At 43.0% G+C, this 19,213-nt stretch overlaps 2 protein-coding genes across 2 annotated transcripts in view; one reads left to right on the plus strand and one right to left on the minus strand.

Moving 5' to 3' along the window:
- The window catches only part of SLC12A2 (solute carrier family 12 member 2), a 352,311-nt gene extending 345,331 nt beyond the window's left edge, over positions 1–6,980 (plus strand). Inside the window, exons 26-27 of the mRNA XM_030193587.1 lie at positions 5,045–5,112; positions 5,705–6,980. Of these exons, the coding sequence (XP_030049447.1) occupies positions 5,045–5,112; positions 5,705–5,840 (204 nt within the window). The 3' untranslated portion in view covers positions 5,841–6,980. The remainder of the gene's footprint in view (positions 1–5,044; positions 5,113–5,704) is intronic.
- A 10,993-nt stretch (positions 6,981–17,973) lies between these two features.
- Positions 17,974–19,213, minus strand: part of FBN2 (fibrillin 2) — a 526,098-nt gene continuing 524,858 nt past the window's right edge. Inside the window, 1 exon segment of the mRNA XM_030191959.1 lies at positions 17,974–18,134. Within this exon segment, the coding sequence (XP_030047819.1) occupies positions 17,974–18,134 (161 nt within the window).

Below are 19,213 nucleotides of genomic sequence, written 5' to 3' on the forward strand. Positions count from 1 at the left end.
TGAAATTTTTAGTTTACATTTTTAGTAGCTTCCCCATGGCACTGTTCTGTTCTCGTATTCTCAAAACAATGTTAAATGCCTAATCATCTTAGCAGAGCTATTTTTCTGAGTAGTGCAGTACATTGTGTTCTCTTATTCCTTGTTTCATAAATCAAGTGCATATCTGCTCATTTTGCTTGTTAAAATCACCATCCTCACCCCTTAGCCCCTCTACAATGAAAGTGAGCTATGATTTCCATATGTTCTTTCTACCAATAACATGAGATAGTAAGGTAATTTGTTTTTCTCCGAGGACAAACAGGCTGCTTGTTCTCACACTTGGGTCAACATCCACGTTGGCCCAGGATTGGAAGTTTTGCTAGCAAAAATCTGCCAGAGTCTTCTGGCGCGTGAGCGGCGCGCACTGTGCATGTGCGAACTGGTTTCCCGCCCGTCGTGTGAGTAAGGACCCCAGTTATCTTTTCTCCGCATCTGAGGTGACACGGTTTTTTCGCTGTTACGTTTCGGCCTTGGAAAGAGTCTGTGCATTACCGCTTCTTTTTCTCTTTCTTAGTTTTCTCATTAAGTTTAAGTTTTCTTTGTTTTCCCCACGGCCGTCTTTTGTTTTCCCCTTTTTGTGTCTTTTTAATTGGCATGATCTTATCCTTTAATTTCGCAGCCACTGTTTTTCCGTCCATGTCATTGAGGACACCCAGCGTCTTCAAGCGTTGTACTCTGTGCAACTGGACCATCTCGGGTACTGACCCCCACGCATGGTGTCTCTAGTGCCTTGGGCCCGATCTACAAGCTGCTTGTAAGCTGTGTCCTTTGATGAAAAAACGGACCCAAGTGTCTCAGGAGGCTCAACGAGAAAAACCTTTTGCTGATCGGTCCGGTCCTTCGACATCAGCATTGGTACCGAGGTCAGTGGTGTCGACGTCGAGGGAAGCTTCCCTATGTGATCCATCTCTCCACGACTTTTGCAGTTCCTTCAGTGGTGGACCATTCGATCCAATTTGCCCTTGGGATGTCCTTTCCAAATTCCTCAACCACAAAAAGTGTTGACGACGGATGCATCCCTCCTAGGGTGGGGAGCTCATGTAGATGGGCTTCCTACTCAAGGAGCTTGGTCTTTTCCAGAAAAGGGTCTTCAGATCAACCTCCTAGAATTACGAGCGATCTGGAACGCTCTCAAGGCTTTCAGAGATCGGCTGTCCAACCAAATCATTCTGATTCAGACAGTCAGGTTGCTATGTATTACACCAACAAGCAGGGGGGCACCAGATCTTGCCCGCTGTGTCAGGAAGCCGTCCAGATGTGGCTTTGAGTGTGCCGTTACGGCATGTTTCTCCAAGCCACGTATCTGGCAGGCGTAAACAGTCTGGCCGACAGGTTGAGCAGGATCATGCAACCTCACGAGTGGTGGCTAAACATGGGCGTTGTCCACAAGATCTTCCAAGCATGGGACACCCCCTCGGTGGATTCTTTTGCCAATCAGATCAATCACAAATTCCCTCAATTCTGTTCCAGACTTCAGGCCGCAACAGACTAGCGTCAGATGCCTTTCTCCCACATTGGGGCACAGGCCTTCTGTATGCGTATCCTCCCATACCTCTAGTAGGGAAAACTTTGCTGAAGCTCAAGCAAGACCGCAGAACAATGATTCTGGTTACTCCCTTCTGGCCTCTTCAGATCTGGTTCCTTCTTCTTCTGGAGTTTTCCTCCGAAAAACCGTGGAGATTGGAGTGTTTTCTGACCCTCATCACCCAGAACTAGGGCTCGCTTCTACATCCCAACCTCCAGTCTCTGGCTCTCACTGCCTGGATGCTGAGAGCTTAGAAGTTGCCTCTTTAGGTCTTTTAGTGGATGTCTCCCGAGTCTTGCTTGCTTCCAGGAAAGATTCCACAAAAAAGTGTTGTTCTTTCAAATGGAGGAGGTTTGCCGTCTGGTGTGACAGCAAGGCCCTAGATCCTTTTTCTTGTCCTACACGGACCCTGCTTGAATACCTTCTACACTTATCAGAGTCTGGTCTCAAAACCAACTCCGTAAGAGTTCACCTTAGTGCAATTAGTGCTTATCATCAATGTGTAGAGGGTAAGCCTATCTCTGGACAGCCTTTAGTTGTTCGCTTCATGAGAGGTTTGCTTTTCTGAAAGCCCCCCGTCAAGCCTCCACCAGTGTCATGGGATCTCAACGTCATTCTCACCCAGCTGATAAAAGCTTCTTTTGAGCCACTGAATTCCTGCCATCTGAAGTACTTGACCTGGAAGGTCATTTTCTTAGTGGCTGTTACTTCAGTTCGTAGAGTCAGTGAGCTCCAAGCACTGGTAGTGCGTGCAACTTATATCAAGTTTCATCATAACAGAGTAGTCCTCCGCACTCACCCTAAGTTCTTGCCAAAGGTGGTGTTGGAGTTGCATCTGAACCAGTCAATTGTCTTGCCAACATTTTTTCCCCGTCCTCATACCCGCCCTGGTGAAGACAAGTTGCACACCTTGGACTGTAAGAGAGCACTGGCATTTTACGTGGAGCGGACGAAACCCTATAGACAGTCCGCCCAGTTATTTGTTTATTTTGATCCCAACAGGAGGGGAGTCGCCATCGGAAAACGTACAATCTCTAATTGGCTAGCGGATTGCATATCCTTTACTTATGCCCAAGCTGGGCTGACTCTAGAGGGCCATGTCACGGCTCATAATGTCAGAGCCATGGCTGCGTCAGTGGCTCACTTGAAGTCAGCTTCTATTGAAGAGATTTGCAAGACAGCAACGTGGTCATCAGTCCACACAGTCACATCTCATTACTGCCTTCAGCAGGATACCCGACACGACAGTTGGTTTGGGCAGTCGGTGCTGCAGAATCTGTTCAGGGTTTAGAATACTACTCCACCCTCCTAGGCCCTTTTTCTTTTCTGTTCCAGGCTGCACTCTCCCTTAGTTGTGTTTCTTTTTAGGTCAATCTCTTATGTCCTCACCGTTGCAAGGCCCAATTGACCAATGTTCATTGTTTTGAGTGAGCCTGGCAGCTAGGGCTACTCCAAGTGTGAGAACAAGCAGCCTGCTTGTCCTCAGAGAAAGCGAAGATACTTACCTGTAGCAGGTATTCTCCGAGGACAGCAGGCTGATTGTTCTCACAAACCCGCCCTCCTCCCCTTTGGAATTGTTCATTGTTCTCCTGCTTTTGGACTACACTGAGGTCCTTACGCGACGGGGGTGGGAAACCAGTCCGCGCATGCGCAGTGCGCGCTGCTCGCACACCAGAAGACTCTGGAAGATTTTTTATTTTTGCTAGCAAAACTTCTGATCCTGGGCCGACGTGGGCGTAGACCCAAGTGTGAGAACAATCAGGCTGCTGTCCTCAGAGAATACTCGCTACAGGTAAGTATCTTTGCTTTTTGTTCTACCTTCTTACCAAAGCAAATAACTTTTATGGAGCAGTAACAGAAGGTTAAAAAAAAAAAAAAAAAAAAAAGCAGTTTTGGCTAGAAAACTAAGCATATGTAACCCAGGCAAATAGAACCCAAGTGTCTCTTATGTCACAAAACAAACAAATGCTATCCCTGTGAAAGTCGTGATCTGATCTTATTCCAAAATGAGAGCAACTGAACCCTCGTGAACTGTTATTCTTTTGAGGCAAAAAAAAAAAGCAGTTCAAAACCTGGATAAGATAGAAACCATATTTCAGAAACTCCTCAATATTTCTTTTCTTCAAAAGCAAAATTTTATATATATTGCAACTATAAGAGAGTTTCATCAGTATAAACACTTAGACTGAGGCAGTTGGCATTCTTTGTCCTAAGTCCTTGCAGTGTTCATGCAGTCATTCAGTAACGCTTGTAGCAATAAGACAACATAGATAATCAGCAACAAGAGCACATTTGTGGTTTAGTTGTGGCCACAGCACAGCTTCAAAACTTCATTAATGATTCCAAATGCAAACATTGTCAACTAGCAGAACAGATAATACAAGTGCGAGCAACTATAAGAAGGTGACTAGGCCATTTGTTGTAAGGTACACAGCGCAGGGATCTATCAGTCATCCTTATTTGTGAACATAGGTATAGGGGTACAGACAATCAGTGGCTCTCAGCATTCCTCAAACTGTCCTCTCCGGACACATAAGCAATGCGCTGTTCCTTTCAAAGGCTTGGCCTCATGGAAATACTGTCCTGTAATTTCCATAAGTCTCCAGCCATAGAAGCTGAATACCACCTTATTTTCACTAGTGCTGTGCCTTTGGGCCTTAGCCTTCTTTCCATGACAGAAGGGAAGGGGACTCTTGATGTCTAGCAGCCCTCTCCCTGGGTGGGGAGTTCAGTCAGATCACCAAAATAACTGGATGGGTAGGGAGGGGAATGTGCATCTTATTTGTTACTAGAAGAAAATCAGCTCCTGTTCCACATTCTCCCCACTAAACCTCCCTTGGCAAATTGTCCACTTCACCCCCAAGTGGAGACCACTGCAGGAACTTACCGCCATGGGACTGGGCCACATTCAAACTCTCCCTGCCTAGCAATTGACCACCCAAACCACCTCCTTGATCCCTAACCCTTCCTGCCTCACCTAATTTAAGCAAGTCTTATTAATCCAGATCTTTCTTTATATTGCCCCAATTCTTCCCCCATCTCTTCCTTCCCTCTACCCTGTCAGTCCCAGCCTCCACATGTTTGTGTCTCTTCTGCCTTATAGAGGCAGCCAAATCTCCAGTTGAGATGGAATTTCTGTGAACAGATGTTTACTTAATATGTTGAGGTGCTTCTTCTTTGAAGAATAACCTGTCATTTTATGGTTAACTAAAAACAACAAATTTGTGTACATTTTATTATTTCCAGTTGGATGTAAAAATAGCATTATACATAGTTACTTTACTTCATAATCAACTTCAGTTTCATGTCTCTCTTCAAGCTTCTTCCATTAGTATTCAGAGAAAACAAAATAGCTTGTGGAAGCTCAGCCCTTTAACGCACTTCAGATGTTTATTCCAATGTTTTTAGATTGTATGATGAGTCAAGATATATAAATAACTGATGGTCATGGAACATTTCTAATATTTGTGTGTATTCTAGACCCACCGACAGATACGACTGAATGAATTGCTAAAGGAGCATTCAAGCACAGCAAATGTTATTGTCATGTAAGTTGTATGGTGCTTTGTCTTGGGTATCGCAACAACAGACAGTTATTTTCTAGTATTCTACAGTGTCTTATTCATAATCCCCCCCCCCCCCCCCCCCCCCCAATTTTGTTTCCATGTGATATTCTTTTACCTTAAAGAAAATATGGGCCCTGTAGAGACTTGTATTTACATTTTTTGTTCCTTAACTCTGTGGCCTAATTTAACCATTGTTAAAGGGGTATGTATGTGGGCTTTATTTGCTGATAAATCTTAGTTCCAATATATTTGTTGAAAGGTTCAAATCTGACCCATCATAAATTTTTAATTGATTTGAAAATAGTCCCTAATACATTGCAGAGGAAGCTGAGGGATGTATTTGCTGTTCTGGATTATCTAATTACTTCTGGTTGCATGAAATGGATTACATTCTTTGTGTAAAAAAAATCCTAGTCTATAGACAGTATTCTTGATTTCTAAAGAAATTAAAAAGTAGCGAGAAGCTTTATTATAATACTAAAATTAATATTTTCAACTTTTCATTTGTGTATTTGAGAAATATTGTCCATATAATCACATAACTGTTATGTTTGCCTTTTTTTTTGGATTGTAGGACTCTGCCAATTGCACGAAAGGGTGCTGTGTCCAGTGCACTCTACATGGCCTGGATAGAAGCACTCTCGAAAAATCTACCACCCATCCTCCTAGTTCGTGGGAATCATCAGAGTGTCCTTACATTTTATTCCTGAACTTGCCATACATCATTGCAGCTCAAGAAAATGGTACTTCAGTGCTCAGAGAAGAGTAGTGGAGCTTCTCAAAACTGCATACTTCACAAAATGGCACATTGTGACCTTTCTTTACTTTTACAGTGACTTGAAAGCACACAAGGGAAAGTTAAAGGTTTTGAAATCTTCAGTTTTTACTCTTGCTTTTGTTAATAAAGTGCTCAATCTTGAGATTTCTTGCGTTAGATTGAAGTACATGCAGACAACTTTTCTTTGGTACTTGAGTAGCAGCAATAAAAGTGTTTTACTTTTGACCAGTGAAAGAATGAGAAATTTATAAGAGCCTTTTAACCTTGAGGTGCCTTCTGAATTTAACCAAATTCCATTCATACACTATTTTATAAACTTGTGTAGAATGTCAACAATTGCCTTCAAAGAAGACTTTAGATCAAACTTCCTTTACTTATGTTCTCTTCCACCTTAAGATTAAAAAACAAATGCTGCTTTTCAGTCTTCCATCATTTTTTGTTTTGGCGATATGTTCAATAGTTCTAATTGCTTTATTAGTTTGTTACATTAGAAACAAGGATGAATAATGAGACCTGTTATTTCAGTTAAACACAGATTAAGTGTAAATTTGAGCTGTTAACTTTGCCTTACTTAAATGGTACAAAAACCCTCATATAGTAAAATGATGGAAAGGCCCTTTATGTGGTTAGATCTTTTGCTACTCTTCTGTGTAAATATAAAATGTACACTCTTGCAGGCCAACCTGGAAAAGTTAATGGAACCATCCTTATACTGTTCGCTAATCTCAACTCATGCAGCATGCCAGATTCCATTTGGCAAATTCTTTTCATTCTCTGAAGTTAAGCACCTCCAGGTCTTGGCATTTCATGGTTGTAAAATCTTATTTTTATTTCAAATGGACAGTGGTTAAGAAATAATTACAAATTTGATGCAATCTAATAGAATCCTTTGGTAAACACTATGTGGAATCTCATATCTGATGTATATTGTTTAAAATAAAGTTCTGTTGAATTTGTTTCATAAATGGTTAAATGGACCACTTGTTTGACATTTTTTTTAGGCAAATATATTTCAAATGTTAATATAAGAGGAAAATTTAATCTTATTTAACAACTCAGGTTTGATTATCCTTCAGAAATAGTTACAGTCCATGTTTTATCTTTAAGAATAACTACTAATTGTCTGTCATAATCATTTGCAAGTGTGTTGACTTCATTTTGAAACAACCTGGCATAAAAGCTGTTTTCTTTGTTTCAGAAAAAAGATGCCTTAATAGTAAATACAAGCAACATTATCATTTTTAGCCTTTCTTTATATTGTTCAAGGACAGATTGCCTAAAAAAAACTTAATGTTCTTTTTATAGTACTGTTAATTCATTTTACTGGTGACAAGGATGCATAGGAAATATACTAAATACTAGATCAAATAAAATCATCAGTGATTTCTCCTTTGATGAAGAAACCTGTTAGTCTTCTATGAGGCAAGATGTAGCTTAAATAAGTAATTGGAGATTGTAAAATGTTTTCCGTAAGTGTTCTGTGGTCATTTTTGAGTCACAGTATGTTTCTATTTTTGCTGCTGGTTTCTATAGACCTACAAATGAATCCAGTAAGGTATTTCTGTTGAAATAAAATGGGTATGGATTTGTTGCAGCGTGTGTGCTGTAAAAAATAATTTAAAAAAGGCCAGTATATATCTAATATAAATTTTGTAATCCAAATGTGAGAAAAAAATAATGTAAAATTGTTTAATTGTTGATCCAGAATAAATTTTCTGCCATGTAACTGGTAGGAGGTTTGTGTATTATAGGTTTTGCTGTGTTGGGGTGAGGGAAGAAGGGCATTTGTCACAATCAGATAACACAGACCTTATTGTACAGAGAATGGAATATGGACTTAATGCTGCTATCTTGAAAGTGTAAGCAGGTACCTAGCCTTTATTAAAGTTTTACTCATTGTGGAAACCATTACTGTTAATCTATTAACACAAGAACCAAATGAAGTATATGTGTTTATATATACATGTGTGCAGAATTATATAAGATATATCTAAATATGCATACTAGGTGAAAAATGTAGCACGTGAAGTAATATAGGATGCTTTTTGCTCATGAATTTCATGTACTTCACTAATGCTATACACCTGGTCAATTTTAGTGACACTTTATCAAAGTTTTCAGCAGTTTATTAGCAACACAGTAAGGTTGTCATCCTTTCTGTTTATACTTTATATAGATTTATTCTGGAAAAGAATTTTTCAAAGCTAAAGTCAAATCATTTGATTTGAAATAACTAATTACTCATTCTGCAACATTAATTTTTGTAAATTACTTTATTTGGTGAATAGGAGATGTAATATTTATTTTTTCTGTTAAATAGTTATGTTCTTTTATGTTAAATAGTAGTTTTTGAGAGATGTTTGTTTATAGCTGGATATTGTCAATAGGAAACGTTTTGTTGGAGAACCGCTTCTGAATATCCAGGAACATTTAAAATGGCATTCTGTTGTTGAATTTTCAGAAAGTACGACAGAGGACAAAACATGTTGCATATCATGTGTAGATGCTATCAGGTAATAGAATATTGGAAATACAGATCATAAAAACACATTCATAAAATTACAGATAAAAGCAATTAGATTTTTTTTACTTGATTCTCCCATAAGCCAAAGCCATATTTATATTTAAGATATTTTTATTAATGAATTTAACTGCAGTAACATTGCATTGTAATATAGAAGTGCATCAATTACCACACCTCTTAGGGAAAAATGATGAAATTAAGAGAGCTGATTAAATTCCAATTTTCTATTACCCTGTACTCCTGCTTACTTTTATATGTTTTTCTGCCATCACATATTTAAAAAGAATAGATAATTGAGCTTTGGAGAGAACCCACTGTGGTTGAAAATGTAACATTTTTATACTATTGTACTGTAACAGCACAGAGAGATGCTTTTCTAAAGTTTTATCTTTGAACATTGCAGTTACAAATTTGTACATGGTTACTGCAATAAAGGAAGTGAATTAAGTAATTTGTGTAATTCAGTCTGTTTACTGAAGCCTTTATCTTACACTAAGGGAGCAAGTATATTTAGTGAGTTGCTAGGCGAAGCAGATCATATACAAAAAAAACATTCAAATTGAATATGACAGTTTGGCTTCTGGGAGTTCCTTTCTCTTACACTATCTGCCGGATTCTATATATCAGGCCTAGCGTTCTGTGCCTAAATCTAAGCATATCCAATAACAATGCGTGTAACAAAATTGGCTTAAGCCAATCAGCATTGTTAACAGCACTTAAGCAATAAAGGCACTAATTGGCAATAATTAGAATTTACGCTCATAACTCGCTAAGCGAATGCTGTAACTCACTGCACCTAAATTCTAATGCACACATCCAAAAAGCGGCGTGATTATGGGTAAAGAAATGGGTATTTCATGTGTGTTCCAAAATGTACGCGTGCTGTTATAGAGTATGGCCCAGTCTACTTAAATATATGTGCAGAGATTTACACCACAGTTTTGTTGGTGTAAATGGATGCACGTAGTTTTAGGTGTTGGGATATCAACTAAGCGTATTCTATATACTGCAACCTAAATCTTATAGAATACGCATAAATAAAAATGATTTCTGCGTGGATTTTCCAGGCGCCATATATAGAATTTCCCCCTATATGTTTTCACTTGCCAGTGTCTAAAGATATCTAAATACTCAAATTTCCACTTGTATATAAAATAACAATGTTATTGGGGAAAAACTTCAAAGAGCTCCTAGATTAAATATTCATCTATCGGAGCTGAAACAGACCAAAACGTCTTCTCTTCATCATAGGCAAAAACCCCTTATTAGGCAGCATTGAATAACCTTAACTGGCTATTCGTCACCTTCAAATCCTCAGATACTATCACCCCAAGATCCCTCTCCCCGTCCGTACTTATCAGACTCTCCCCGCCTAACACATACGTCTTCCGTGGATTTCTTTTCCCTAAGTGCATCACTTTGCATTTCTTCGCATTGAATTTTAATTGCCAAACTTTAGACCATTCTTCTAGCTTCCGTAGCTCCTTTTTCATGTTTTCCACTCCCTCCAGGGTGTCCACTCTTACAGATCTTAGTATCATCCGCAAATAGGCAAACTTTACCTTCTAACCCTTCGGCAATGTCACTCACAAATATATTGAACAGAATCGGTCCCAGCACCGATCCTTGAGGCACTCCACTACTCACCTTTCCCTCCGAGCGAATTCCATTCACCACCACCCTCTGGCGTCTGTCCGTCAACCGGGTCCTATCTTCAGCCCATCCAGTTTATTTAAGAGCCTCCTGTGGGGAACCGTGTCAAAAGCTTTGCTGAAATCTAAATAGATTACGTCCATAGCATGTCCTTGATTCAATTCTCCTGTCACCCAATCAAAGAATTCAATGAGATTCGTTTGGCATGATTTTCCTTTGGTATAACCATGTTGTCTGGGATCTTGCAACTTATTCAGCATGGCAGTACTATTTTTCAGCTATGGAAATAAATGCAGTTGAAGTTTGGTAGAAAGTGATGATTCAGAGCTGGTTCAGTTGCCCAATTGCACAGCTCTTCCATTGTGCTGTTGTGCACTTCCACATATGTAGTGTACTAAACATACCAAACCCCAGCCTTGGCTGACCTCTAAATCCGCTACCTACATTCCTGTGCCCGCTTTGCCGAACGTCTTTGGCTGAAATCCCGTGCCCATGCTGACTTCATACATTTCAAATTCTTGCTGACCTCATTCCAGTCTACTCTTTTACTTGCCAAACAGGACTATTACATCCAGTTGACAAATTCTCTTGGCTCAAACCCTCGACGTCTCTTTGCCACACTGAACTGTCTGCTCAAAGTGCCTTCACCTCCAACCCCCCCCCCCCCCCCCTTCACTTTCGCCCCAGACTCTGGCTGAGTACTTTCATGATAAGGTTCACAAGATTAAACTTGAATTCTCAACCAGGTCACCTCCACCTCTCCTTCCCTTAGTCCATTCTCTCAACCCTGCAACCCCTGCCTCCTTTTTTTCCTTTTCTGAGATCACTGAAGAGGAAACTACACATCTTATTTCCTCCTCGAAATTAACTACCTGTTCCTCTGATCCTATTCCCACCCATCTCTCCTACTGTCATCCCTTTTATCTGTCATATCCTCAATCTTTCACTGTCCACTGCGACTGTTCCTGATGCCTTCAAATATGCTGTAGTCACACCACTCCTTAAAAAACCTTCATTGGACCTTACCTGTCCTTCCAACTATCGCCCCATCTCCCGCCTCCCTTTCCTATCCAAGATACTTGAACGTGCTGTTCACCGCCGTTGCTTGACTTTCTTTCATCTCAAGCTATTCTTGATCCACTTCAATTTGGCTTTTGCCCCCTTCATTCAACTGAAACAGCGCTTGCTAAAGTCTCCAATGATCTGTTCCTGGCCAGATCCAAAGGTCTCTATTCTATCCTCATCCTTCTCGATCTATCTGCTGCTTTTGACACTGTTGATCACAGCCTACTCCTTGATACGCTGTCCTCACTTGGATTTCAGGGCTCTGTTCTTTCCTGGTTTTCTTCTTATCTCTCCCAGCATACCTTTAGTGTATACTCTAGTGCAGTGATGGCGAACCTATCCACGCGTGCCTGAGAGAGCATGCAGAGCCATCGCCAGGGCCGCCGAGAGGGGAGGGCAAGGGGAACAAAATTCCCCAGGCCGGCACTGCAGTCCTGTCCACCCAGTGGTGTGCTGGAGCCGGCTCGCAAGAGCCGGTTGTTCTTGAGGGTGAGCCGGCTCTCCTCCCTCCCTCCCCCGAGCTACAGGGTCCCACCGAGTACCTGAAGAAGGCATTCTTCGGGGCAGGCAGGAAAGAACCTCAGTCTTGCCTGCCCGCTGCCGACGCTGACCCTCCCCCACTGCCAGATCGCTCTTTAAAAATGGCCACCGAGACTTCTACTGAAGTCTTGGAGGCCGCTCTTGTAAGTCTCGGCAGCCATTTTGGAGAGCGATGCAGTAGCGCCGCGAGAGAGTCAGCACCGGCAGCGGGCAGGAAAGATTGGGGATCTTTCCTGCCTGCCCCGAAGAATCCACTGGACAACCTGGGTGGCTGGAGGGGGGGCAGGGGAGTGAGGAGAATCGCGGGGTATGGGTGGCTGGAGGGGGGGCAGGGGAGCGAGGAGAATCGCTGGGTATGGGGTGGCTGGAGGAGGGGGGCAGGGGACAGGAGAATCGCTGGGTATGGGCGGCTGGAGGGGGGGGCAGGGGGAGAGAAGAGAATCGCTGGACATGGGTGGATGGAGGGGAGGGCAGGGGGGAGAGGAGGGTTGCTGGACATGGGTGGATGAAGGGGAGGGGAGGGCAGGGGGAGAGGAGGGTTGTTGGACATGGATGGAGGGGAGGGATGAGTGAGGAAGGAGATGAGATGAGGGAAAAGGAAGAGAGGAGAAAAACTGCACATAGATGAAGAAAATGGAGTTCCTGTAGGTTATTTTAAAGTTTTGTGTATTTTTAAAGAACGTAAACCGTGTATGCAATTAAGAAACGGTATAGGAAATAAACGAAAATAGGCAGAAGCTGGATCCACTGGACAGTCAAGTCTGAGGAGGACCCAGCTTTTACTTACGGATGTAGGGCAAGAAATGAAGAAGAAAGGCGGAAAGTAAAGAAATAAATGGAAAGGAAGCCCTGGAAACGGAGTTAAGAGGACAGATAGCAGCAGAATCTGATATTGGGCCAGCATGATCAGAAAAACAAAGTCACCAGACGACAAAGGTAGAAAAAAATTATTTTATTTTCATTATAGTGTTTGGAATATGTCCACTTTGAGAATCAGGTGCTCAACATTAAAAGTTTATATTTATTTACTTATTTATGTCATTTTATTCCACATCCTATATAATAAAACTCACCTCCAACGTTCGAAACCTGGCTGCCTGTATCCGTAAGTTGGGTCTCCGAAGCCCTCTCATGTCACGACGCATTACGCGGCAAACCAATCAAGTTGGACTCTGTGTGTGTGCGTCTGACATCAGACGCACAAACAAACTAAATGAGTCCAACTTTACTGGGTTTCCCTCCATTGCGCGCCGCCGAGAAGGGGAGACTGGCCGGCTGGCGGGGGTTAAGGACGGATCCCCCGCCAACACAGGTACGCCACAGCGGCTGGGACGGTTTGGCGGAGGGAACGGGGGTTCCAGATGCTCGCGACAGTGGGGTCCACGGGTCAGGAACTGCGAGGGAGGGGGGGTCTAAAAATCGATGAGAGGAAGCCATGGAGGTGGGGTCTGGAACACGGAGAGGGGTCTGGAATTCGGATTGAACGAGGGAGGGGGATCTGCAACTGGGGGGGGGGGAGGGATGGGGGGTTGCAACTGGAGGGGCCAGTGATGGGGGGGGGTCTGGAACAGGGGGGAGTGATGGGGGGGGGGGATGCTGGGGGGGTCTGGACCTGGTGGGGCAAGTGATGGGGGGTCTGGAAATGGGTGGGGGGGTCTGGAACTGGAGGGGGGACTGATGGAGGGTCTGGAACTGGGGGAGGGGAGGAAAACCTTGCTAGCGCCCGTTTCCTCTGCCGGAAACGGGCCTTTTTTACTAGTTAAACATAAATTAGATTGGAACCTGGGATCATTTAATTTGCAACAGCAAAAATCACATTAATTATTCAAAAGCATGCCAAATGCTTTTACAGTTCTGTTATTCAGGTTAAATTGCCCTGTTGGCACTTTGTGATAAATAATTAGATTTTGAGTTGCTGTTTGGGCACTCGGTCTCTGAAAGGTTCGCCATCACTGCTATCCGACTTTCAGTTGGTGTACCTCAGGGATCTGTCCTGGGACCTCTTCTTTTCTCTATCTATACTGCTTCCCTTGTACTCTGATCTCATCCCATGGTTCTCAGTATCATCGTTACGCTGATGACTCCCATATCTACCTCTCCACACCCGAAATCCAGGCCAAAGTATCAGCCTGCCTGTCTGACATTGTTGCCTGGATGTCTCAGCGCCATCTGAAACTAAACATCACCAAGACTGAGCTTCTTATCTTTCCCCCTAAACCAACCTCTCCTCCTCCCCCATTCTCTATTTCTGTGGATAGCACTCTCATCCTTCCTGTCTCATCAGCTCGTAACCTTGGGGTCATCTTTGACTCCTTCCTCTCCTTCTCTGCACATATTCAGCAGACTGCTAAAACCTGTGTTTCTTTCTCTATAATATCACCAAAATTTGCCCTTTCCTTTCTGAGCACACTACCAGAACGCTCATCCACACTCTTATCACCTCTCGCTTAGACTATTGCAACTTGCTTCCCACGGGTCTCCTACTTAGCCATCTCTCTCCTCTTCAATCTGTTCAAAATTCTGCCGCACGACTAATATTCCGCCAGTGTCATTATGCTCATATTAGCCCTCTCCTCAAGTCACTTCACTGGCTTCCTATCCATTTCCGCATACAGTTCAAACTCCTCTTATTGACCTATAAGTGCATTCACTCTGCAGCTCCTCAGTACCTCTCCACTCTCATCTCTCCCTACATTCCTTCCCGGGAACTCCGTTCACTGGGTAAATCTCTCTTATCTTAACCCTTCTCCTCCACTGCTAACTCCAGACTCTGTTCCTTTTATCTTGCTGCACCTTATGCCTGGAATAGACTTCCTGAGCCGGTACGTCAAGCTCCATCTCTGGCCGTCTTCAAATCTAAGCTAAAAGCCCACCTTTTTGATGCTGCTTCTAACTCCTACCCTTATTCACTTGTTCAGAACCCTTATTTTATCATCCTCACTTTAATATTCCCTTATCTATTGTTTGCCCTGTTTGTCTGGCCTAATTAGATTGTAAGCTTTGTCGAGCAGGGACTGTCTCTTCATGTTCAAGTGTACAGCACTGCGTACGTCTAGTAGTAGTGTATAGCTCTTGCTATATCTTCCTGTGCTTCACAGCCCCTGTGTTGCACAGTGGACCACCTGGTTTGTAAATTGCACCCACCACTTGGTTTGCTTATTGGCACCAGCCACCGGTGTTCCACAGTGGTGGCAGACACCTATGTTGCACAGTGGCGGCACCCCTTTGTGTTCTCCCCTGTAGCAGAAACAACTTGTATTACACTCCTAAGTGGCTACCAGTCTAGCTGTGCTGCTACCACCACTTCTGTGTAGTTGTAACAGACATCTGTTTTGCATAGCTGCAACAACCACCAATACTACTGCGAGGGAGGGGGGGGGGTCTAAAAATCGATGAGAGGAAGCCATGGAGGTGCTGCTTATTTTCCATTCCTGAAACAACCACCTGGTTCATACAGTATCAGTATTTCATAAATGCAACAATCTGTCTTATACAGTTGCAGAATCAGCTGCATTGTGTGGCTGAAATAGCTGAATTTCTTCTTTTACCATCAGCAGTTTATATATTGTAGTGTTCCAAGTTAGCTGTATAGCCTAGTAGCCAGCTATGTAGCACAGCTACTCTGTCACCCTGTTTGTGCAACTTCTGCAGTAGCCTGTATGCCACAATTATGGAAGCTGCGTATATGGCACATTTGCAAAGCTGCTTATGTGGCATCAGATGTACCAGCTGTCTGTTGGACATTAGATTAACATTTGTGTGGTTTCCCAGGCAGCAGCTGACTGCATGGCATTGGCTGTGGTACCTATAAATAGGGCTTCAAATGCAGCATCCATGTGTATGTCATAACATGCACTTGCCATAGCTTCTATATTACATGCAGTATCTATAGATATGGCTTCATCTGTATGACGCCAGTTAGCAAAGCTACCTCTATCACTCTGCTGTTGGAATGGCACCAGCTACTGTATCTGCCTCTTTCTCAACAGCCACGGCTACATGTATAACATCTCTTGATGCATTTACTTAGGTGCTTGGTTGCTTCTGTAGACTTGTCTTCTCTGGTTTTCGTGGCTGACTAGATGGCTCATCTCTACACAACTATTTAGTACAGTTTCACTACTCACACATTTTATTTATTAGGATTTATTTACCACCTTTTTGAATGAATTCACTCAAGGCGGGTGTACAGGAAAAATAGATCAAGCATAAGCAATAGGCAATTACAGCTATAAAAATATTCAAATATCAATACAAAGTAAGGCATGGTATACTAACAATGTCAACACAATACATAATAGAACATTTTAATTGATAATGAAGGGTAAAGCAAAGATGTAACATATAGATAAGTAAGAGAGTAAGAAGAATTAGAAGGTAAGGTGACTGATTTAAAGAAAGTTGCACATGAGGTCAGAGAGATGGTTAAATATTATCACAGCTAGGGTAGGAGTGGATAAACATGTCCTGCTGCAGTATGTGCAGCCCGAGTCAGTCCTTGTGTGTGTGAGTGAGACTAACAAGTTAGTTACTTCTTCCACTAGAGGCCTGGTTGAAGAGCCAAGCTTTGACCTGCTTCCTGAGGTAAAGATAGTCTTATGTTAAGCGGAGCCTTTCAGGCAGTGCATTCGAGTGTGGGGGCTACTCCGGAGAAGGCTCGTTTACGGTTATCACATCATGTAATGTCTTTTAGAGAGGGTGTAGTTAGTGATAGTCCTTGGGAGGACTTTAGTGTCCTTGGCGGTGTGTGGAGGATCATCCTATTCTTCAGGTACTCGGGCCATTTCCTTTAAGGGCCTTGAAGATGAGACATAGTTTTAAATTTAGCCCTGTATTGTACTGGTAGCCAATGAAGTTTTTGCAAAAATGGTGCAATGTGGTCACATCACTTGCAACCTTCTATGAGTCTTGTTGCTGCTTTCTGAATCAACTGGAGCTGGTGCAATAGTGCATTGCAGTAATCCAGTCTTGATGATATCATAGCATGCACAACTGGGATAATATTTACCTTGTCGATATAAGGAGAGAGGCAGCGTAGCTGGTGCAGATAGTAGAAGCAGATCTTGAAGGTTGCTTGGATTTGAGGAATCAGAGTAAATGTTGAATTTAAATGGCTCAAGCTATATAAACCATCCACTTTGTGCGATTCTATAGCCTAGCTGTTTTGTGCAACTAACTCAATTCATTAACCACCTCTGTGGAGAGATGTTGAAGAAGCAATGAAAGAAACAGTCGAAAGAAAAAACCACCTGGATTGGCAACTCCAGGAGAGCTAGCAGTAAAGATGCCAACAAAAACACCAGTATGGCAACCAGGATAAAATGTATTAGTACATTAATCCAACACTGCCACATTTCTACATCTCTTGGCTCAGGTGTCCAAATCACCCTAGTATCTGCCCATCAGGTGCTCTGCCTACTTTGTCACATGGCTTCAGTCCATGTAACACCATTGGCTCGACTCTACTTCTGAATTCCTCAGTGGACACTCTCCTGTCAGTGCTCCCAAGCAATGAGATTGTTCTCAGCCTGTATTTGAGTCACGCCATAACTATGCCACTCTCAACAGTGGTGGGGGGTATACCAGAATCTCACCTGGGGTCTTTGTTTCATCCCCTTCCACATCACAATATCCTCACCACAGATGCCTCCATGATAGGATGGGATGCTCACCTCGATGGTCTCCACACACAGGGTTCTTGGTCTCCAAGGGAGAAATGATGACATTTCAATCTCTTGGAATTGCGAACAGTCTCGAACACCCTCAGAACTGTCCAGGACCACGTACTCAGTGAGGTAATACTCGTTCGCACAGACAACCAGGTTATCTGAACAAACAAGGAGGAACAAGCAGTCCAAATATGGACTTGGACAGCTTCTTGAAACATCTCTATAAGAGTAGTTTACTTAGCTGGCAAACAAAATACTGTGGCAGACAAATTGAGCAGAGTCCTTCAGCCTCACAAATGGTCCCTCGGCATGCCTGTAGCTCATTGAATAGTCCAGCAGTATGGAACTCCAGCGGTAGACCTTGTTGCTTCTCAGAACAACAAGCTTCTCCGCTTTTGTTCCAGATGCCATACTCCCAACCGTGTATCCCTAGATGCCTTCTTGCTCCACTGGGGAACTGATCTTCTATATGGCTTTCCCCCCATTTGCCTGTCATAGAGAAAGCTCTTCTCAAGCTACATCAAGACCAAGGGACCATGATTCTAATTGCTCCCTACTGGCCATGTCAAATCTGGTTCCCTGTTCTAGAGTTATTGTCCAAGGAGCCATTGAAGTTAGATCCTTTTTTCATCCGTAATAACAGAATGAGGGCTTCCTCCTCCATCCAGATCCTTGCTCTTTATCTCTGTCGGCTTGGTTCCTGATGCTATAGATTTATGTTCCTTAAACCCTTCTGATGGAGTCTCTAGGATACCTCTAGCTGCGAGGAAACCACCTACACAGAAATTTACCATTTCAAGTGGAAAAAATGTTCCCTATAGTGTGTAGCCAAAATACTCAACCCTGCTAGGTGCTCTCTGCCAGCCCTTGTGGGGAGTACCTCCTCCATCCTGCCCCTGTAGTAAGCCCACACCACCAGAGATAGTTTGATAGGTTTATTTCCTATCAAACCTCCTTTCATGAATCTCACTATCAAGGGATGAACAGAAAGTAACTCTGAAGTGAAATGTGCTAATGACAAAGTTATTTTTGAGGCCAGAAACTGAAGGATGGAGGCTCTCTCTGCTGTTAAGAAGTCATACTTCATGGCAAGATTTGTGAAGGCACAGCAATTGTAAGACTCTTAAAACGCTTACTACATATCGTACACTTCCCTATCATTCTATTTTTCCTCTACCTAAAGCCAATTCTCTTGCATCCCATTTCAAAAATAAATTTTTGATCCTTCATCATTCCATACAACCATCAGAAATAAACCCAACTGTAGTTCATTCCAGCTCCACCCTTTTTCTACTGACTTATCAGTAACTTTTTCCCGTCTCCATCTACTTCAGTTCCATGCAGCACTTTATCAACATTTCAAACCCCCTATAACACTTGATCTTAAAAAAATCCTTACCAAGCGGAAAGGTAAGACCCAGGCTTCCTCCAGTGCCGCGGGAACTTCCTTGAGGCAGACTGAGATCATTTGGTTCACCTCTGTGAACCCTGCCATGGGCAAATCTGCTGTGCAGCACAGGAAGAAGAGTCCTACACTGGAGAGTGAGGCGTCGCTGAGCCCGATGGGCTTTCAGATTCTTCCGGAGCATGGTGACCCCTGAGACACTGCGTCAGGATTTCTGCTTTCAGCTTCTACAGGAGGGCAGACTTCCCCCTCTACTTATGAGCAGTTGTCATCTTCCTTGTCAGCCTGTAAATCTGGCTGGGGCTGGAGGATTCATGGAAGTTTCTGGGGAGAAGTTGAAGATCCCTCCCCTGGTTAAACAGATGGAGGTGAGCCTTGACTCCATCTGGGCTGGCTTGGAGTTGATTACAAGGTATGCTCTTCAGTCCATCCTTTGGTGAGTGAATATG

Source organism: Microcaecilia unicolor, chromosome 2 (genome assembly GCF_901765095.1).
Source record: "Microcaecilia unicolor chromosome 2, aMicUni1.1, whole genome shotgun sequence".
Lineage (NCBI taxonomy): Eukaryota > Metazoa > Chordata > Amphibia > Gymnophiona > Siphonopidae > Microcaecilia > Microcaecilia unicolor.